Genomic DNA, 22,734 nt, shown 5'->3' with positions numbered 1-22,734 from the left:
GACACTAGAGACACAAGAATTGCAACCCTGCCCCAGGCAGAAATAAGAATTCTCCTCATCACAAGGCAAAAAGAAACCAACCACCATGGTCCATCCCAGCAACTCCTGGACCCTGCTGAATACCAAAACACACACATAGGAAACTCTACTCATCCAAGAGGGTAAGGAATAGATGAATAAGTGAATACTAAAACTACTTCCTGACTACAGCTACAGCACCCCACCTATGGGGAATGTCCCCCTAGGGTGGTGCAGAGTAATGTTGGGGGGGCATGGTGGGCCCAGGTCCGCCTCCGTGGGGGATGGGGAGGAAGCACCACCCAGTCCCGCTCGGTGCCCACCGCTCTGCCCCCTGGCTCCCAGCTGCTGCTCCCCTCCCACCCCCAGCCTTGGCCCCCAGCCACGGCTTTGTTCCCGGCCATGGCTCCGTTCCCAGCCCGACCCTCCCCCAGCCGCAGCCCCAGTCCCCTTACTCCTGTCTGCGCCCCGCTTCCCCCTCTCCCCCCCGGGATCTGCGGCCCTGCTCCTGGCCCCGGCTCCCTGGGGAGGGGAGGGACTGTGAAAAGTTTGCGGACCACTGAGCTACACACACATTATCACCAAAGCGCTCTGTCCCAGCCCTCTGCCTGTGGAGACCTCCATTTATTTAATCAGATCTGCAACTAAAAAAAAAAAAAAAAACAGGATGAGGAGGAAGAAAGCTAGAGCTTGTGGAAAATGTGGATCAAGACAGTATTTATTGTTCTGGTGTATGATCTCCTCCTGCCCAGAGACAAGGGAAATATCATATACACTCAGCCTGCTGGACCTCCTTAACCTCCCCAGGGCATTAGACACCACTGATTACCAATTTCCTCCTGTCTTCAAAAAGTTGCAGGGGTGAATGAAGAAGTTCTGAACTAGCTCAGGTTCTCTCTCTCTCTCTGTCTCTCAGAGTGAACCCAGAGGGTCACTTTGGACAAGTGCTGCACCACCCACACAGTCCTCATCTGAAGATGGCTGCGAGGTTCAGTCAACCTTTCTCCACTCAGTATTTGTGCCTGGAGCTGGTAAGACACCGTGGGCTGAAGGACAAGCAGCACACAGATAACACTCAGATACTTCCTTTACATCACAGTAAACAGCATTATTCCCCAGCTTGCTCAATGCTCAGCCAAAAGCCACACCTGGGGAAAAAGCAGCTCACCAAAGCTCACCTGGGGGGAGGGATAGCTCAGTGGTTTGAGCATTGGCCCGCTAAACCCAGGGCTGTGACCTCAATCCTTGAGGGGGCCATTTAGGGAACAGGGGTAAAAATCTGTCTGGGGATTGGTCCTGCTTTGAGCAGGCGATTGGACTAAATGACCTCCTGAGGTCCCTTCCAACCCTGATATTCTATGATACTTCAAACTAGCCTTCTGTGTGATGTGCCAGGCCCCTCAGTTTGAGTAGTTTCACAGCCTTGGAGTGAAACAGGGTTTCTGAAGAGTTCAGTATACTACCAGCAAAGTATACTCCTTTTAATTGTTAATTTTTCTGGTAGCAAGGTCAGCAACAGAAAGGAGAACAAATGAACTATGTACTCTGCTGCCACCATATGGTCACAAACTGCAAACACATCAGACAAAGTAGCCCACTGGAATGAAAGGCTTTCCAACATGAGAAGGGCCAGATCTTTGGCCCATGCTAACTTTGGCCCTGTGACACCATGAAAGAAATACAAAGGGACCACAAAGTACTCAATTATACCTTGCATCTCCCATCTCCAAAGGGACTGGGGCAATTTAAAGCAGCCTTTGAACCCTTTAAATTTTAAAAGAAAAAGAATGCAAATCCCAGCATTTGCATAGCTGAGCTACATGCAGTAAAAGCCTCCTTAGAAAACATACATTTCAGAGTGTGCAAAGTAATCCAGCCTTAACACTATGAAAAAAATATCAAACTACTCATGTGGGAACCTCAAAAGGTTCAGAGTATATTATGAATTAGTATTCAAAGTCTGAATGCTTCTCCAAACATTATCTGAGTTACAGCTACCAGGTACACCTTGCCCCCCCATCCCAACTCCTTACCCCTCTTCCCAACAGGCCCTGAAAAAAGACCCTTCTCCTAGACAATCCTGAATCCTTTCCCTTGTGTTTTCTCTGTTCAGGGAAGAGGAGCAATAATCCGCTACTCCCCCATACAGTCAATCTCTGGTTACTCAACACCTGTATGTGTTCAGGGGGAATAGCTCCTTCCCCCACAAAAAAATTAGTCCTGAGATTAATTCATGAGAAAATTAGTCAAAATAGCCATGGAACATGAAAGCCGCCATGCAACTTCAACCAAGTGATAAAATCCAGCTCAAAACATGAACACACCACAAAAACTGCTTTGATATGTCCACTGGCATTTACTTGGGGTGGGAGAGAAATTGTGCCCGACTTCAACTCCATTTTCACCAATGGGAAAGTTTTGCAAGATGGACCATTTTCACAGAAGCCTGAAAATGAAAACTAGGCTAATTTTAAGTGGTTTTTTTTTTTTATTTTTTAACAAATTTTTAAAACAGTCCTGCTAAAAACGAGTCACTTCCAGCTTTTGTCAATACTTGTGACTATGTTCTGCCAGCCAAATTACTTTTAGAAATGTGAAAAATACCAGCATAGAAGCAATCTAGATGATGAAAGATTATAACATCAAAATAATCATTTCAGTAGGATGACAATACCACTACATATTTTAAAAAAGAGTTATGATAAAAATAGGTTTGCTTTATTTGTGCCTTACAGGAATATCCTGGCTCTAGAGCAGGGGTTGGGAACCTTTGGCACGCAGCTTGCCAGGGTAAGCACCCTGGCGGGCCGGGCCGGTTTGTTTACCTGCCGCATCCGCAGGTTCGGCCAATCACGGCTCCGACTGGCCGTGGTGCGCCGCTCCAGGGGGACTGCGGGAAGCGGCACGGGCCGAGGGATGTGCTGGATGCGGCTTCCCGCCACCCCCATTGGCCTGGGACGGCAAACCGCGGCCAGTGGGAGCCATGATCGGCAGAACCTGCGGACGCGGCAGGTAAACAAACCGGCCCGGCCCGCCAGGATGTTTACCCTGGCGAGCCGCGTGCCAAAGGTTGCCGACCCCTGCTCTAGAGTTTAGCACAACTAAACAGATTAGCAGCACTGCCTTGGGGATTTTAGTGAGAAATTTCATTAGTACTAGCCTGATGACGCAATCAAAGTGCAAAACGTATTGTTCATGGGATTACCCATTTAGAGAGGAAATGTGTTTATTCCTATTAGAACATAACATCATAACTCGCTTGTGTCTTTGTCACTCAAGGTGATTTGTTGACCACAACCATCGTTATTTATCACCCTGTCTCTAATCGGCCTTTTTTGGGGACATTTATTGGCAGTGTTGTTGCAGCCATCTACGTCCCAAGATATGAGAGAGAGAAGATGTGTGAGGTAATTCCTTTTACTGGACCAGCTTGAGAAAGAGATGGTGAATTAACTTTGGAATCCTCAAGATCTCCTTGAGCCCTGTGAATCAGGTTTGTGGCTTGGGTAGGATCCAGAATCTACTTTCTCTGCTGCCAGTTGTGAGGCCGAGCAGCTTAAGCTTTAGTTGGTATTTATCAATGAATGGATTTCTATAAAAATGAATTATAAGCAGGCCATGATCTCTTGGTATATCCCAGAGACATTTGTAAGCACAAATGTCGGTTGTTTATTTTGCCATAAAATACTTTATGGGCAAATTTCAGTGTTTTATTGTAATGGTTTTGACCTCAGTGAAAAACTCATAAGACTCCTTTGCTCCCTCCCTGCCTATCCCTGAGGCTTTCATCCCACCAAATGGCAAGTTCAGTTCCCTGACTAGCCAGCAGTTGGTCCACACCAGGCCAGCTTGCAGTCTCTTCGCCACACGATGAACACGCCCCACATCACTTGACCATATCGTGGCTGCCAGGCCATACTTGACACCATTGGCTCTTTTAATCACTTCCTCTTCCGTATCAAACAGTACCACACACGTCACGGGACCAAAGATCTCTTCTTGCATGCAGCAGGATTCATCCTTGACTTCAGCAATGACTGTAGGCAGCATGAAATAGCCATTCTGATTTCCAGTTGGAAGAACCAAAGAATCCACTCCTTCGCCACAGAGAATTCTAGCCCCTTCAGCTCGAGCCTTCTTCACATAATTCTTTACCTGGGGGAGGGCAAAACGTCAATGTGGGAGACTGAAAATGCTGTAAAGTTCACATTTTCAATACAAGATAAATCAACAGGGAATCTAGGAGCATTTCCCACTGACCCATGTTGGCATTTTCCCCCTGCCAATTCTCATTCCCTAGGTTTTGCAGCCAAGTATATGTAAAAAGAAGTCAGAGCATTTTTCCCTGTAAGTAAACTATTCCCTTTCTCTCATTAACCTGCTAGCCAAAACATGAATTTGTTCCTTCCTCTAAATACGTTTTGAAGGGGTGGAACGATAGTCACGTTATTAAAGCACAGAAGACCTGACTCCTATCCTTTATGTGTTAAAGACTTTCCCTATGACCCTGGGCAGCACACCACACCTCTCTTTGCCTCAGTTTCCCTTTGTGTCACATGGGAGTGATTACCTTTTCCTACCATACAAGGAAGCTTACTACATGTTGTCACAGTACTCAGACGCTACAGCGATGAGCACAACAGAAAACACGATCAATAAACCATTACAACAATTTATGTAGTTGCTGCTATCATATGCTATCTTGAGCATACAGGTCATGCTACTGATCTTGTTCTATCTACAGCTTTGAAACTACTGGGTGCTTTCTCCCACTCTAGGAATTCCACAGATAAATCACTGAGTTTTTTTCGCTCCTTTCTTTTAAATGCTCTGTGTGAAAGAAGCACTGAAAGGTGCCCAGAGAGACTCCCTGGGACTCAAGTCCTCCATGTAGCCACAGAACAGGTACAGCATAGGCAGCGACAGTGTAGGATAATCCACCAATATGTCTCATCACTGACCTGGAGGGCCCAGCATTAGGGCCCAGAGGAAGAGATCAGTCTCTTTGCCTATTTGAATCTTCTCTTTTGTGCGAGTTTGTCAGCATGTTCCACTGATGCAAATGGCATCCGCTGGTGTTTTAGGATATGGACACCTGATCTCCAGAACACTGACTGAGACCATTATACTCATTTCACATCAACCACCCAACAGCCACCAGATGGTAACTACTGTCATCCACTCATGGCCTAAGCGGAATTCCTGGAACTTGTGGACTACAAGTCTCCATTTATATACCATTACCAATTCCTCCAAAGCCACTCAGTATCCCAGATAAACTCTGCTTTTACATTCCTCAGTAGTTGCATTATAAATCAGATATACTGCAATCTAAATGCACCTTGTTTTATGAGGCAAATAAGTTATCGCTATGGGCCCAACACTTAAGTCAATGAAAATGTTGCCTGATTTGGCACTGTTAGATTCATTTATGTACTTTCACAATAACAGCTTCACCGCTTAGTTTAAAATTATTTGTTCGCAGACTTTATTTTTCCTGGGGCGATGTGAACCTAACCCATACACAGCAGATACATTAATCATCAGACACTTTTAATGATCATTTATGGGGAAATGACAGTGCGATTGGCATGGTACTAACACAGAAGATGACATGGTCCTCACCCCAGTCATATACAAGTCATCTTTTCTGGATCTCTAAAATGTGACTATAGTTCAGGCAGGATTTCCTCTGCAGTTACCTTTTCTAAATGTTCTTTACTTATCAGTGCCCCCATACTGGATGTGGGATCTGAGGGGCTCCCAACCTTCCACTTTCTGGCTTCTTCTACAAACCTCTTCAAAAACTCATTATAAATGCTCCTCTGAACAAAGATCCTGCTGGTGCAAAGACAGATTTCACCCTATCAAACATGAGGAGAGAAACAAAAATACTGTCAATTATTGCAATACTGTTACTTCTGAGTGCCCAGAAATGTGCTAGGCCCCTCACAAAACACGTAAAGACAGTCCCTACCCCACAAACAGCCCAAACTAAATTTAAAGACACTCAAAATTGAGAGTCCTAAACAGACTGGAGGGGAGAAGGGGAGAAAGAAGACACAGGGAGAATAATAAAATCATGTGGTCACTCAATAAGGGATGTAGACATCTTGACTGTTGAGTTTATTATTAAGTCTTGTTTTTTTTATCCTCCCCAACACTTCCCACAGAAACATTACTTTTCATGTCTGAATGATCACTACCTTGACATCATGGAAATACTTTTCCCCACCCTGACTTGCCAAGTTATCTTCATACCCACTGAAATAATTTTCATAGGCTTGCTGATCATTGCTGAAGATGTTCACAAATAATGGGAGCATCTAGTAGTTGGATCAGGGGACTGGAACTCCTGGGTTTTATTCCTGTCTCTTGTATAAACTCATTTGATTCTGGGGAAGTCACCTGATCTCTCAGTTGTTTCCATCTAGATAAATTACTTATCCTCCTAGAAGGTCAATAAGTAATTTGTTTCCTATGGAGGACTGTAAAGTGTGTTAAGATATTTGAATGAAAGACACTATAGAAGATCAAATTATTTACTATCATTGTTTCTCTGCTCATGAAATCATGAAAACATCAACTTCATATGTTTTTACTTACATTCTGCTAATGATATTGAATCTTAACAAAATACCGTTGACTATTTAAGAGTCAGACAAGCATAAAGGTACGCACACATTGCTCTTTACACACTTAATATGTAACAAGGTGTAGAGAGGAGCATCTCCCTTTACCTGATTTGCAAAGCTGGATCTCACAGTGGTAGGGATGCATTGGTCCAGATTAGCATCCTCAAAGATGATTGCAGGGTTCTTGCCTCCCAGTTCCAGAGAGAGCTTTTTGCAGTGTGGGGCACTCCTCTCCCTGATGTGCTGGGCCGTGAGCGTGCTTCCAGTGAAGGAGATCAGTGGCACGTCAGGATGCGAGACAATAGCCCTCCCAGCTTTGGGGCCAGTTCCAAACACAATATTCACCACTCCTGGTGGGATTCCTCATGGGAACAAACACACAAAACACTCATGTCCTTTACTTTGAGGTAGTTAGGTTAATTTTGCACTCCCCTCAGAAGCCAGCAAACTACTACTAATAGTGCTACATTAACGAGGATGCCCTTGACTTTAAGAGTGGTTGAGCAAAATAGGAGAAATAACTAGATAAAACACTGAACTATTGGGTTTTAATCTCTGTTCTTGTATTAGTACAGGTGGAGCTGGTAGCTCTGCCAATAGTTAAGGTTGCCTGACACCTCCCATTATAAGGCCCAGTTTTCAGTGGGATATAATTTATGCCAAACTTTCACCATTAGGTCAGAAATTTTCCATGCTGGGTGTCTGCTTTAGGCTGATACATTTTTCTTTTTTTTCTGTTTTTTTTTTTTTTAAGTTTCAGCAAAAGCAGTTCCACAGTTCAGCCATTTCTGAGAATTAATTTAAGAAAAAACTCATTGTTTTGCCTATGTTAAAGATATTCCTTCAACCATTTTCTCGGAAAGTTCTAGTGCCTGCATACTTGGGGAGAGGGACTTGAAATTTGGCAGGGAAGTTCCTTTGGTGTCAGAAATGTGCCTTTTGCTGGTGCTGTGAAAAGCTGCACCCATCAGGACAAGTTATAAGACACTGAAAAAAATCACAGACTGCACATGGTCAGTGGAGGCTTGTTAACTGTGAATCTTTACTAGGAAAAAAAGTGTATTCTTAACTCGAGCTGGCTAACATGAACGAAAATCAGTGACGAGAAGGGCGTTTGCAGCTTTCACACAAGTTAGCAGGTTGAACTGAAGACTACAGGGTAGCCTAGGGATTAACTTGACCTGCTAATTTGTATGAGGACCACTAAGTGCCTTGTCTTCACTAGGATTTTACCTTGTGTTAGTTAACTGGAAGTAGCCAGTTTTTCTTAGTGAAGACACAGCCTTAGAGTTTGGCAGCTCTATTCTCTGAAGCTTCCATCTGTACTGAGCATGCTTCAACCTGGGGATACAGGGGCAGAGCAGCACTTTCTCTGCAATTGCTGCTCCCAGCTACTGGGGACCAATGTGGCACCAGGCACAGGAACTGAGAACAGAGACTTTTTCCTATGCTCTCCACTTTCCCCCTGCTGGCGCCCAAGCACTGTGGAGGGAGAAACAGCCTAAATGGAATGCAGAGGTGAGGTGAAAGGAATAGATGGGGATGAGGAGATGGTGGCAGGGGGAGGGAAGATATAGGAGGGAGGCAGGGATAGAATTTAGTTCTCCAGGGTAGAATTCAACTGCCTTAACCCTGTAACCTTCCTTATCCTCCCGCAATCCCCTGCCTCATTCACTGCACCTTCCAACTTCTCCAACAAAGGAGGCAACAGACAGCGAGGTCCCTGTGCTGAAGGCATTTCCAAATTACCTGCTCTATCCAGAAGTTTGCACATCATCCAAGCAGTGACAGATGTCATCTCACTGGGCTTGGCGATGACAGTGTTTCCAGATGCTATGGCTGGGGCTATTTTCCAGGTGAGCAAGTAAAGTGGCAAATTCCAAGGACTTATTAAACCAGCTACAAAGGAAAAAAGAAAAGGACAAAATCAAGAGGCCAAATGTATTGGGACAGAAGATCTGAATCTGATGCCCAGGCTTGGGACCTCCTACCCTGATGGAAGCCAAAGCTTCAGTATGGCCGGACAATAAAGGAAATTTTACACCCCTACCTTATTCTTCATGGTACAGCGAACCCTACAATAAGGGCCATTTCTAATGGCCAACGCCTTCTAAATAACTGGTCTAAACTATGCCAAACATTTACAGTGCAAATATATTTGACCACCTCAACTGGACAACTGATTTTTGGTGTACTTTTGTCCCAGCGTAGCAGAGAGATATTGAAGTAGGAGCTTTTTCATGCTCTACAGACAGGTCCAGGTGTTCAGAATTCACAATTCAATGATATATGCAAATTGAAAATTTTTGTTTTGTTTAACAAATATGCATCAATTGCCACTTCTGGCTCTTGTCAAACATTAGAGCTGAGTGCATCATGCACAATGAATAATTTACCTGATGAATTTAGTCCAGAATAATAATGAACAGACTGACTTCCTCAAATTGCAGTGCTATTTAAATTTATTCAATGACTATCTTCATGAATATTTTTACTTTGTGTATTTATCACAAATATTTGAAACCCAAGCTATGAGGCTTAGTTGTGATTGGTCATGTGATACTCCTTGTTGCTAGATAGGTCCATCAATGGCTATTAGCCAGGATGGGCAGGGATGGTGTCCCTTGCCTCTGTTTGCCAGATGCTGGGAATGGGCGACAGGGGATGGATCACTTGATGATTACATGTTCTGTTATTCCCTCTGGGGCACCTGGCTTTGACCACTGTCGGAAGACAGGATACTGGGCTAGATGGACAGTATGGCCGTTCTTATGACTGAATGAGAGTTAAAAGAGTTCCAATACAAGCACATGTAATGAATTTAAAATTTGATGTCTGAGTATTTTTTGGTCAGTAAGACTCAGATTCTCATGGGAAGAGAACTAAACAGGTCAAATTTATTAAACAAATGTATTAAATAATCAAACTGGTATTAAAATATTTGCATCATTATTCATATAGCTCTAAAACAACACATGTATTCAAACTTTCTCTGACGTGACAGTGCCATCTTGTGGCTAGCTTTCCAAAAATAATGGATATAAATATGTCAAGTATCAGGAGGTAACTGTGTTAGTCTGTATCCACAAAAACAACAGGGAGTCCGGTGGAACCTTAAAGACTAACAGATTTATTTGGGCATAAGCTTTTGTGGGTAAAAAACCTCACTTCTTCAGATGCATGGAGTGAAAATTACAGATGCAGGCATTATTATACTGACACATGAAGAGAAGGGAGTTACCTCAAAAGTGGAGAACCAGTGTTGACAGGGCCAATTCAATCAGGGTGGATGTAGTCCACTCCCAATAATAGATGAGGAGGTGTCAATTCCAGGAGAGGCAAAGCTGCTTTTGTAACGAACCAGCCACTCCCAGTCCCTATTCAAGCCCAGATTAATGGTGTTAAATTTGCAAATGAATTTTAGTTCTGCTGTTTCTCTTTGAAGTCTGTTTCTGAAGTTTTTTTGTTCAAGAATAGTTACTTTTAAGTATGTTATAGAATGTCCAGGGAGATTGAAGTGTTCACCTACTGGCTTTTGTACGTTACCATTCCTGATGTCCGATTTGTGTCCATTTATTCTTTTACGCAGGGACTGTCCGGTTTGGCCAATGTACATGGCAGAGGGGCACTGCTGGCACATGATGGCATATATAACATTAGTAGATGTGCAGGTGAATGAGCCCTTGATGGTGTGGCTGATGTGGTTGAGTCCTCTGATGGTGTTGCTAGAGTAGATATGGGGACAGAGTAGCCAACGAAGTTTGCTACAGGGATTGGTTCCTGGGTTGGTGTTTCTGTGGTGTGGTGTGTAGTTGCTGTATTTGCTTCAGGTTGGGGGGTTGTCTGTAAGTGGGGACTGGCCTGCCTCCCAAGGTCTGTGAGAGTGAGGAATCATTTTCCAGGATAGAGTGTAGATCGTTGATAATGCGCTGGAGAGGTTTTAACTGGGGGCTGTACGTGATGGCCAGTGGTGTGCTGTTATATTCCTTGTTGGGCCTGTCCTGTAGTAGGTGATTTCTGGGTACCTGTCTCACTCTGTCAATCTGTTTCCTCACTTCCCCAGGTGGGCATTGTAGTTTTAAGAATACTTGATAAAGATCTTGTAGGTGTTTGTCTCTGTCTGAGGTATTGGAGCAAATTCGGTTGTATCTTAGGGCTTGGCTGTAGACAATGGATCGTGTGACGTGTCCTGGATGGAAGCTGAAGGCAGGTAAGTATAGCGGTCAGTAAGTTTCCGGTATAGGGTGGTGTTTATGTGACCATCACTTATTTGCACTGTATTGTCCAGGAAGTGGAGCTCTTGTGTGGATTGGTCCAGGCTGAGGTTGATGGTGAGGTGGAAATTGTTGAAATCCATGTGGAATTCTTCAAGGGCCTCCTTTCCATGGGTCCATATGATGAAGATGTCATCAATGTAGCGCAAGTAGAGGAGGGGCGCTAGGGGACAAGAGCTGAGGAAGCGTTGTTCTAAGTCAGCCATAAAAATGCTGGCATACTGTGGGGCCAGCAGGTACCCATAGCAGTGCCACTGACTTGAAGGTATAAGTTGTCCCCAAATCTGAAATGGTTGTAGGTGAGGACAAAGTCACAAAGCTCAGCCACCAGGTGTGCTGTGGCCTCATCAGGGATACTGTTCCTGACAGCTTGTAGTCCATCCTCATGTGGAATATTGGTGTAAAGTGCTTCCACCTGGATTTCAACAATTTTCACCCCACCATCAACCTCAGCCTGGACCAGTTCACAGAAGATTTTGAGGATGGGAAATGTCCTACTGTGGGAAGAGGGAACTTTTTAGGATAAATGTTGTAATTGTTCACTGATTTTGCAGTATGCAGGTGCCAGAGTTCACAGTGGAGTATCCAAGCTTAGCATGGGATCTAGAAGCAGTAAACATTAACTTTATGATAATCCTTTCTCCCCCATGCCCTTGAAAATGCTGCCTGAAGTTAAAAAAATAAGCAGCAGCGCTCAAGGCCCCCCTTTTTCTTATTTTTTCCCCTCTCTTGGCAGACAGTCTGCCAAGCTTTTCAGCATTTGTCCTTTGAGAATACCCACCAATGCCTACTGGAGTTCTCACGGTGTAATGCATACAGTCCATGTGGTCCATCTGAGTGCATTCTGTGGTATGGTGAAGGACAGAATATGCAAAGAACCGGAAGTTGTATGCTGCCCGTGGGATGTCCACTGTTCTAGCGAATGTAATTGTTTTTCCTGAAAGAGAAAAGTTAAAGTTGTGTCATCAACATGCACTTTATCCCCGGGGAAAAACTAACATTTATATAATGCCATAAGTGTGCATGCTGCTGTAAACACACAGGAAGACAAGCATCTGCCCTGAAGAGCCTCCAAATCAAACTGGAGCCCTGAACTAGGATTCCTACCCATTACCTAGGGAAGAACTTTGTTGGAGATGAGAAATGGTGAAGTAATTAGATGCCTGGAAAGCATCATGAATAGCATAAATACAAATTATAGCATAAACAGCCATTTAGATTATAAGCTCTTTGGGGGCAGAGACCATGTTTTTGTCGTGTGTGCACACATTGTGCCTGGCACAATGAGGTCCTGGATTCCTGTCTGGGAGCCTCTTGGCACCACTACCACTATAGATTAGATAGATGATTTTATAGTACATCCATAGGACTGGTAATGCTTCGCTCGTCGACAGCATCCTCTGTATGCTTTATGAATATTGATTACATTTAGTCTCAGCCCCTCTGTGCCACAGGTATTGCCATCCTTATTTTGTAGAGAAGGAAACAGAGGCGTGGAAGAGTTAAGAGGCCCACATTTTCAAAACCAGCCTCTAGTATTGAGTGTCCAACTTTAGAAACATAGCACCTCTGAAAATCAAACCCAGGGACTGTCTAGTTAGGCACACAAAATTTGTGGCAACTTTAAAAATTTGGCTCTAACTGACCCAATCACACCGACAGCCTTCATTAGAGTCAAGAATAGGACCTGGCCATTGTGACTCTGTTGTGATATTTAACAAGACCCTCCTTCTCTATAACCTCATTTGGGGACAGACAGCCAAACAGATGGACAAATTGTGCCTTTACCTTGATCTTTTGATTCTGCTTGTGCAAATGCCTCCAGGTCATGCTCTATCAGGTCCGCTAACTTGTTCATTATCTGAGATCTTTCCTGAGGGCTTTTGGAGGACCAGCCTAGAAATGCATCTCTGGCAGCGGTGACTGCAACTTCTACCTGAAAGAATAAAGCAGAGATGGCAAACTTCAAGAGTGCTTCATGGGGGGGAAACAATCAATAGAGCCATTGACATTTGAGAGAATAAGATCTTTTGAGTCAGTTTGTCCTTGCAGAAGACTGTTCCTGCCTTACATTATAGTCTCAGGCAGTGTGTCCAGTTGGCATCCCTCAATCTTCTCAAGAGACAACCCACAATCTAACCAACATTATTAAGAGGGCATTTTTTCTTGATACTCTGCCTAAAATTTAACTCTCGTTTCTTTTAGTTATACTCATTTTTTATCACTTCTTGATGCTTACAGCCTTCCATTTTTTGTGATAGTTACTTCTCTTTCCCTTTTGTCCCAGTCATTTAAACAAATGAAACATATTTAGTTCTTTAAAATCTTTCCTGTATGTCAGTCCCCCTCATCTATCTAATCATCGCAGTGGTGCTTCTACAAATTCCTTCCAGTTTCCTGACATCTGTCTAGGAACATGGGAGTTGCCATACCAGATTAGACCTGTGGGCCATCTACTCCACCATTCTGTCTCCAGCAGTAGCCAAGACAAGATGCTTCAGAGGAAAGTGCAAGCAATACAGTTATGAAATAACCTGCCCAAAGGAAAAGTTTCATGCTAATCCTATCATTTGGAACTTCACTTATGCCCCAAACCAAGAGAATTTATCTCCCCTTCCAAAGCGCTTGGGTTTTTCATTCTTACTAGTGCGAGGTGCCCAGGACAGTACACAGCATCCCAGATGCAGCCTCATGTATGGCCTAGCTCAGTTCCTTCTAGGAACACTGCAGTACATTTTGCAGATGCAGGTCCCTCATTTGAGGCAGTGCCTCCCCCATTACCTTCTCTGACCTCTGCCAACCTCTGAGGAGGAAGGTAAGACAGAACCATTACATCATCTATTCTGATCTCCTGTGTATCACAGGCTCTTAAATTTCACCCAGTTACCCTCATATTGAGCCCTGTTTGGCTAAAGCATGTCTTCTAGAAAAGCAGCCAGTTTTGTTCTGAAGACATCAAGAGATGTAGTTGGTAGCTTGTTCCAATAGTTAATCACCCTCACTGTCAAGGCACATTTTTATTTTCAATTTGAATTTGTCGAGCTTCAGCTTCCAGTCATTGGTTCTTTACCTTTCTCCACTAGATGAGACAGCCCTTTAATACCTGGTATTTTCTTCCCATGTAGGTACTTATACACTGTAAACCAGTCACCTCACAGTCTTCTTTTTGATAAGCTAAACAGACTGAGCCTCTTTAGTCTCTCACTGTAAGGCATTTTCTCCAGCCCTTAAATCATCTTTGTGGCTCTTTTTTTTATACCCACTCCGTTTATTCAACATCCTTTTTAAAATGTGGACACCAGAACTGGATTCCTGAATCAGTATCACTAACGCCGGTTATAGAGGTGAAATCACCTCCTTACGCCTGTGTGCTACTTCTCTACTTATACATCCAAGGATCACCCAAGCTTCAAATGGCTTGTTGGTCTAGGGGTATGATTCTTACTTAGGGTATAAGCAGTCCTGTGTTCAAATCCTGGACAAGCCCTTTTTCAGGCTGGAAAGAGATGTAAACCTTTAACAGTGACAGTAATTATCCATTGGAACAATGTACCAAGGGTCACGATGGATTCGCCATCAATGATAATTTTTAAATCAAAATTGGATATTTATCTAAAAGATCTGCTCTAGAAACTATTTTGGGGAAGTTCGGTGTGGTACAGGAGAGCAGACTAGGTGATCACAATGATCTCTTCTGATCTTGGAATCTATGACTCTATGAAACCCTTTTTTTGCCTCAGCGTCACACTGGAAGCTCACATTGTTACTTGTCCTCTATGCCTCTGAGATTCTCTTCAGAGTCACTGCTTTCCAGGATAGAGCCCGCATTGCGTAGGCCTTCATTCCTTACCTCTAGAGATATTACTTTCATTTGGCTGTACTGAAAAATTTTGTTGGAATAGGGCCAGCTTCGCCAGCAATCCAGATAGCTCTGTACGACTGCCCTGTCCTGACTCTGCTAATCGTTGTGTCATCCACAAATTTTACCAGCAGTGATTTTATATTTACATCCAGATCATTGTTGAAAATTTTGAATTGCATCAGGCCTATTACTGATCCCTGCAGAACTCCATTAAAAATACCTCCAGTTGAACGATTCCCCATTGATGACTATCTTTTTTATATCTGTCAGTTAGCCAGTTTGTAGTCTATTTAATGTCTGCTTATTGACATTGTATAGTGCTAATTTTTTAATCAAAATTAAATACACTATTACATCAAATGCCTTACAAAAGTCTTGTACATCTAGGCACTTACCATTATCAACCAAACTTGTAATCTCATCAAAGAATGAAATAAGGTTTGCTTGTCAGGACCTATTTTCCATAAAGCCATGTTAAATGGCATCATTTATATACCTATCCTTTAATTTTTTATCATCTGATTCCCCCATCAGCTTTTCCATTATTTTGCCTGGGATTTATATCAGGCTATAGTTACTGGGTTATCTTGCTTGCCCTTTTTGAATATTAGCGCATTAGTACTCTTCCAGCCTTCAAGAATTTCTCCAGTGTTCCAAGATATAATTGTGACGGATTGGATCACAGAAACCCCCTTGGGAGCTGCCACCTAATGTGCAAAGACTACCTCTGCTCCTGTTTTCCCTGCCAGCTCAGGACTCCAGCACCCTGTCTTGCTGAGCAAGACACTCCTGTCTGCTCCAACACAGACCCAGGGTCTGAATCACTTGCCCCAAAGCTGCAAGTTTACCTGAAAACAGCTCACAGAAGTTTGCTTGTCTTTAGCACCCAGATGCCCAATTCCCAATGGGGTCTAAACCCCAGATAAATCTGTTTTACCCTGCATAAATCTTATGCAGAGTAAACTCATAAATTGTTCGCCCTCTATAACACTGATAGAGAGATATGCACAGTTGTTTGCTCCCCCAGGTATTAATACATACTCTGAGTACATTACTAAATAAAAAGTGATTTTATTAAATAGACAGTAGGATTTAAGTGGTTCCAAGTAGTAACAGACAGAACAAAGTAAGTCACCAAGTAAAATAAAATAAAATGCGCAAATCTATGTCTAATCAAACTAAATACAGATAAGTTCCTCACCAGTTCCAGAATGCTCCCTTTTACAGGCTAATCTCCTTTTAGCCTGGGTCCAGCAATCACTCACACCCCCTATAGTTGCTGTCGTTTGTTTCAGTTTCCTTCAAGTATCCTGGGGGAGGGAGGGTGGAGAGGCTCCTTCCTTAGCCAGCTGAAGACCCCCAAATGGAGGGGTCTCCCACGGGTTTAAATAGACTCTCTCTTGTGGGTGGAGACCCCCCCTCCTCCCCCCTATGCAAAGTCCAGTTCCAAGATAGAGTTCTGGAGTCACCTGGGCAAGTCACATGTCCCTGCATGACTCAGTCTTTACAGGCCGAAGCCATTGTCCACATGGTATCTTGCATGTCTCCAGGAAGACTTCTTATGTGGATTGGAGCATTCCAAGATGCATTTTTCCCCAAGTGTTTCCTGATCAGGTACTTAACCTGGCGAATTCCTTCCTAAAGAAGCTGACCAAATGCCTCCCAAAGCTTACTTAGAAACCAAGGAAGCATACAACCCATATTCTTAACCTCAAGTAGAAAATGATATATATGTACAAATAGGATGAATAGATATAGTAGACCACAACTTTTACGGAGATATATTACATGGCACAGGCAGCACAAAACATATTCCAGTTATGTCATACATACATTTATAAGCATCCCCCCCCATAAAGCCTTATGGGGTACACTGTCACAATAATAAAAATGAAAATCAGCGGGCCAGAGATCTATTCAGCCAATTCTTTTAGCCCTTTTGGGGGCAATTAATCCAGATCTGCTGATTTTAAAATGTTTATCCCTAACAGATGTTTTTAACATCCTCCTTTGTTAATAATGTTGTTCATTATCCTTTGTTCATCATCCTCACGATATAAGTACATGATATCCTGCTTCTTTTCTAATACAAAAAATATTATATTTCTGAATCATCAACAATTTCACCATCTCCATATAGTAATGAGTGTATACCTTTTATAGGATTTTTGTCCCTAGTATATCTAAAAATTCCTTATTTTCCTTAGCTCTGCCAGCCATGGAATTGTCCCTGGTGTCTTTAGCTTCCCTTTTCTATTTTTTACACTTCATAGCTTCTAATTTATATTGACTGCTATCAATTTCTCTTTTTATCCATTTCTTATAGGGTATTTTTTTATTCTAATTACTGCCTTCACTTTGGCACTGAACTAGAATGGGCTTCGTTTCTTGATTGGGGACTCATGACTTTTGGCCATCTAATCAACTATTCTTAAAGAGTTCCCAATATTCATTCACATTTTTCTGTCTATATTTTTCTTCCCAAACAATTTCCCTCGGCTTTAGGAAATTAGCCCTTTTTAAAGGCATGTGCACGCGCAGGTTGGGACTGCCCTCTCTTTGCCCATACTGAATGTAATCAGGTAAGTATCACTGGTATCAAGATAACCACTAACTTCCAATCCTATGATTAATTTATCTTTATCTGTCATGATGAGGTCCAAAATAGAATTGCCTTGGGTTGGATGCAATACAGTTTATGTTAGGAAATGATCTTCTATGAACTCTAATGGTAGAGGCCACCAGGCCGATCCCTGCTGCCAGAAGGTCGCACGCTTCCGCGACAACCCCTCAGACAACAGCCGCACACGGAAGACCTGGCATCACCCCCGCCCCCCTTGACCCGGTCCAGATTCCGCCAACAACCAGTGGCGATCTTACTCCACCAGCGACTACGCACCGGGACCCAACCGAGTCTCCCGACCCACTAGTGAGACAACCCATCGACCACACGACAAACTCGCTGCCCACGCCGACCGAGGAGCCTGAGGACCAGCGGCCAAAGACTAGGCCAGCCATGCCTTGGCAGGCCGCCTGGATCGAGGAGCTCCAAACGGCAGCTTCCTTCGCGGAATTCGACCCGCTCATCGACAGGCTCACCTGCGAGCTGTCCGCGGAGATTGCCTTCAGGAGGCAATCGGCCTGCCCCCGGATGGCCCGCCCTGCACCGTGACACCAACACCGAACCAGGAGACCACCCGGCCTGCCCCCAGATGGCCCGCCCTGCACCGTGACACCAACACCAGGGGAGTTGGAAGGAGGAACACCGGCTGTCGTTTCGACCCGGCAGCGGCTTCAAGGATCCAGAAGCTGTATTGAACGAACCGCCTCAAGGCCGCTGCTTGCATAGCTGCTGACTGGATTCAACACGTGTCACTCAGATCAAAGTCCCCTGTAACATATCTTTCCTTTTCACACATTATGGTGAGGTGATGAGCTTACCATTTAAATAGATGAGACAAAGGCTGGAAGAAATAGGGGCACAGAGAAGTGAAGTGTCCGGCAAAAGGTCATACAGCAGGTCACTGGCTAAGCCAGGAACAGAACACAGGGCTCAGAACTCCCTATTCATTTGACTGCATTAACCCACCTCCACCTCCTTTTTTAAAATAACCTACTCTTTCACCCTTCCACCACTAGGTGCCATCCTGCTGCTGTGGCTGCTTCTCCCTTTCCTCTTTTCGCTGCCACTTCCACACCATGTTGTATGCCTCAGTGCAGTAGCTCATCAGAAGAGGAAGCTGCCTGATCCAGAACGAATTGCCCCATGTAGCAGTCAGAGATTCCCCTCTCTCTGAACATTTTGGTGATTTTTATAGGGATGGGGTGCGAGCACTACAGAGGGATTCTCCCAGGCCGAGAGGGGAAGACAGCCTGAGGAAAAGAAAAAAAATGTAGGGGCAAGGAGGAGAGATGGGGAGAAGGAAATGGAAGGGAATTAGTCTAAGGAGAAAACAAAAAGGAAGAAGACGAAAAGGAAGAAGAGGTACGGAGGCAGAAATACAGTGAGCGGGAAGGTGCAAAGAGTTATAGAGAAAATAGACTAAAGTTGACTGAGGGAAAGAATCAGAGAGAGAAGGGGAAAAAAACAACAATTGAGCCAAGAAAGACAATGTGTGTAATCAAAATGTAATGATAAACCTATTTTTATTTTCATACATACTTCCCCTGCCCTCCTCCTCCATATAAGAAAATAGAAGTAACAAACTAAAAACCAGAGAGAACGCACAATTTAAAAAAAGCTGGATGTTAAAATGTTAGCCAAAGTACACACGGTAAAGTAAATTTGTTTCTCTCCATTAGGAATTGTAGGAGGACAAGATCCTTTAGGATAAAGGGGTTTTGCCAGACCTAGTTGTCCATGGGAACCAGTGTTCCTGTATGTGAATGAGGGGGAATAAACTACTTAGTAGGGTTAAGTTTGATTTTGGCTGTTTGAATGTTTATATGTGCGCATGTCCAGTGGGGAATATGGGCCCAATCCTGCAAACCCTTATGCATGTGAATAGCCCTACTTATATGGCTACTGACCCAGTACTGAATTCTAATACAGTAGGTGCTTATTTTCATTTTTAAATGTCTTAATATCTCTCCTAAAATGCAGGCAACTGCCCCTGGTATTTCAACATTTTCCACTGGAGGACTTTAGACCCTCCCCTAACTCCCAGCTTTGTAGAGCCTCCCCACTTTTGTTCAGCAGCCCACAGGCCTAAGCAGAAAACGTCACTAAGTTGATTGGTGCCTAAGTATAGTTCCTAAGGTGTATGCTGTAGCTGACTCAGAAAACTGAATGAGAAGTTAGTGTTTCTTTAAATATGCATTACCGTACACTTAGATAGCTAGAATTTAACCTGCTATGATGCCTCAACCTATTTCTGTTAGGTCCTTCTGGCATGCTCACAAATCTCCCTGTTACTGTTATAATTATTTGTGCGTCTACTTATGTGAATAAACAGAATGGGGACCCATGTAGTGTTTATGCTTGAAAGAAACAATTCTTCGAGCACAAAGAGATTTTGGACTGACATGATTTTACATTAAGCATATTCTAGCAAAGCCAGCCTGGTTACACTTTAACCATTAGTTATCAGCACCTTGCAAATATTTACCCAACCAAAATTATGGTGCTAAAGGTTTCTGCTGAAAAAGGAAAATGAGATCAACATGATTGATACATATGTGAAAGAGATTCATGTACAGTAAAAAGTCTTTTAAAAAGACCACTTATTCTGAAAATGAAACAATATTGAGCACTTATTAGTCAACATTTTGAAAGCCCTTGGAGTGTAATATAACTTTCTGTTCATCTGTCCCCTCGCTGAACCCAGTGCGTTACATTGTACACACCTCTAACTTTGTTGCTTATAAACAATACTTTGGCATAAAGTAAATGGCAGTTTCCAATATGAGTGTCTCGTTGCCCTAATAATTAATGTGGCAAAAAACATGCAGCAAAGATTAAATTGCAGAGCCGAAAAGAAATATTGCATTTCTGCTCTCGTTGATTGGAGCAGGCTACTGCACTGTAAAGAAATCACATTCATGCAGCTGCACTAAAATGATTTGTTACCTTTTCGCCTGCAATATCAATGTTCTAAACGCTCAACATCCATCTGCAGAGATCAAACCTCAGGAAGGCTGTGAGATTTTGATCCTGTCTCATGGAAAGAGCCCCGGTGTGCAAAGTCCTTTGAAAGAGTAGTAGAAATTAAAGCTATTAAGGGAGAAGTTATTCATCTGGATACAGTGTATCCAGGGCTGTTCATGGAGGGGGGATGAACAGCCCCTTTTTTCCTGACTCCAGAGTTGTCATCTGCAAACTGCTGATGTGACCATTGCCTTCAACCTGCATTCTGCAAGACTCCATCCTCTGCTGGTGTGATTGACAAACCTCCAGTAAAGTAATTGAAGCTGCACTGATTGACACTAGCTGAGGACCTGGTCCATAGCTTTTAATAGTGAACAGTGTGACAAAAAGGATTTGTTCCCGGAGCAATGTTACCTGGCCTTGTAGTAATGTTAAGAACTTATTCATTTAAATATAAACAATCACTAGGACAATCCTCTTCCTGATTTCTCTACCTTCCACCCCACAAACAACTTCACTGATGTTATTTATGTTCCCATTTTTTCTTCGCCTTCTGTTAGTGAAGCTGCTGTACTCACCTCTTCTTTGCCACTGTCTGGTACTCTGCAATACACGTCTCCTGTGGATGGATCATAAGAGTCTATGTAGGAGGGACAAGGGACAAATTTACCATTTATGAAGTTCTCCAACACTAAGAGAGTCTTTGGGCCAGCCATCGTCAGCAGCTGCCTTAATCTGTGATTTCTTTCAGCTGTCAGTTTATACTGCTGGTCTCATACTTAGTTACACTACAAGTCTGAGCTCCACCCCTTCTTTCTCCCTCTCCAGTGTGAGAGCGAGAAACCCGACAAATAACCCCTTGTGTGCCAACAGAAACAAAAGAGCAGAAAAAGGGTTGTTTTTCCTACAGCTCACCAAGAGTATTCTGTGTAGTGCAAGAAGGGTGGCAGGATCAGCAAAAATCTTGAAGGCAAGACAAAAAAGATGTAGAGCCAAAACTAGAACAGAGCAGGACAAACAGCGGGGGGGTGAGGGGGGAAGAGGGAAAGCAAATTGCTCCCCTCCAGTACATTTTCTAGCTTCTTTTTCAGTCTAAATGTCACAAGGAGTGGGACTTTCCCTCCTTCCCTTGCATAACTATTCCCCAGTATAAAACACCTTCCCATCAGGAAGTTTCTTCTATTGTTTAATTAAGCAGTTTTGTTTTACTTGCCTGAGAAATAGAAGCAGATACAAATGTTAATGTCTGCCGAGATTTTTCTCAAACTGCAGATTCTTTCAATAAGTAAATCCCTTGTCATCAAATTATACACACCATCATATTGCTGTATTCAAAATGTTTTCCTCAACAACCCAACTTCAAATTCAATGAACAGTGCTATAACAAGAGGGTTAGAGTATCTAGAAAGCATGCAGACTGGTGTCGGAAACCAGTACAATGGCCTTTTCATGTGTTTTGAAACTGGAAGGGCTGCAGGCAAACCTGCCATACGGCAGTTCTGCTGTACCCACTAAGCATCGAATCTCAAGCCTTACTGGACAGTATAATGGGGAGGCGCCACAGGAACTTCATTGTTGGGACCATGCACATTGCACAAGTGGTACACAATGAAACCCCCACACCTCAGCCCCTGGTTGGAAAGATGGACTGCACCTCCCCACAAGCTGCATATACACAAACGGCACAACAGTTAGTCAGGCTTTGTGTGGCTACCACCTCACTTGTATAAAGCAAATACATATGATTTATTTACAGATTAGCTTGCTTGTTCATTTGCATTTTATCGTAAAAGATGTGTTCATGGGGCTGGGAGGGCAGGGGAGAAGATCAAGTGGAATTAGTTGCTAAAGTTCATTCAGTACACAGGACTTCTGGGTTTTCCACTTTGCACTTATCCAGGGGTAAAATGGGGATTGAGGCCCAAGGAAAAAGAGCACATTACATATAATAAAAGTACTTTTAGGAGGAATAAACTTTTTCACCTTTGTAATGCACCAATCACACAAAAGACCATGCGTTTTACGAAATAGGGGATATCCATGCAGCCATCCTTCAAGGGCTTTACATTTTGCAAAATGAGTTTTGTAAACAACGTGAGAGGTATTGCTCATCCCTAGAATTTTTCTGTAACTACATCCCTAAGACAGAGTATTGTTCTGTAATGAGAGTAATCTGGAGAGCCTAAAGCTACCAGCTAAAGAGATCTGGGAAATCCTCCTGAATTCTGTTTTTCGTATAAGAACTGGGAAACAGACAACACACAAGCAACACTTTCACTTTGCCCTCAGGGAGCCATGATTCACCTATCTATTTTAGGTACTATGCTAGGGCTTTGCAAGTCCATCTTCAATAGCAGA

At 43.3% G+C, this 22,734-nt stretch overlaps 1 protein-coding gene across 2 annotated transcripts; it reads right to left on the bottom strand.

Annotated features, from left to right (window-relative positions):
• Positions 1-3,162: 3,162 nt before the first annotated feature.
• On the bottom strand, positions 3,163-21,372 carry ALDH8A1 (aldehyde dehydrogenase 8 family member A1). 2 transcript variants are annotated; one of them, XM_034765608.1, is made up of 7 exons: positions 20,955-21,364; positions 12,716-12,863; positions 11,709-11,864; positions 8,403-8,552; positions 6,759-7,015; positions 5,721-5,882; positions 3,163-4,173 (listed from the first exon to the last, which is right to left on the bottom strand). In XM_034765608.1, the coding sequence occupies exons 1-7, from the start codon at positions 21,090-21,092 to the stop codon at positions 3,721-3,723; spliced, it is 1,464 nt and encodes a 487-aa protein (XP_034621499.1). In that variant the 5' UTR covers positions 21,093-21,364; the 3' UTR covers positions 3,163-3,720. The 2 variants fall into 2 exon arrangements, with proteins under 2 accessions (XP_034621499.1, XP_034621500.1); XM_034765609.1 differs by lacking the exon at positions 8,403-8,552 and having other exon boundaries at positions 20,955-21,372.
• Positions 21,373-22,734: the final 1,362 nt, after the last annotated feature.

This window comes from Trachemys scripta, chromosome 3 (assembly GCF_013100865.1).
Source record: "Trachemys scripta elegans isolate TJP31775 chromosome 3, CAS_Tse_1.0, whole genome shotgun sequence".
In the NCBI taxonomy this organism is placed as follows: Eukaryota; Metazoa; Chordata; order Testudines; family Emydidae; genus Trachemys; species Trachemys scripta.
Note: the sequence above shows the minus strand (reverse complement) of the source record. Positions and strands in the feature narration are given on the sequence as shown.

Coding starts and splice junctions, on each gene's coding strand:
- ALDH8A1 (XM_034765608.1), bottom strand. CDS start 21,092: ATGGCTGGCCCAAAGACTCTCTTAGTGTTGGAGAACTTCATAAATGGT. Junction 11,865..12,715: donor AGCAGAATCAAAAGATCAAG/GTAAAGGCACAA, acceptor TTTCTCTTTCAG/GAAAAACAATTACATTCGCT. Junction 8,553..11,708: donor GAGAACTCCAGTAGGCATTG/GTGGGTATTCTC, acceptor TTTCCTTTGTAG/CTGGTTTAATAAGTCCTTGG.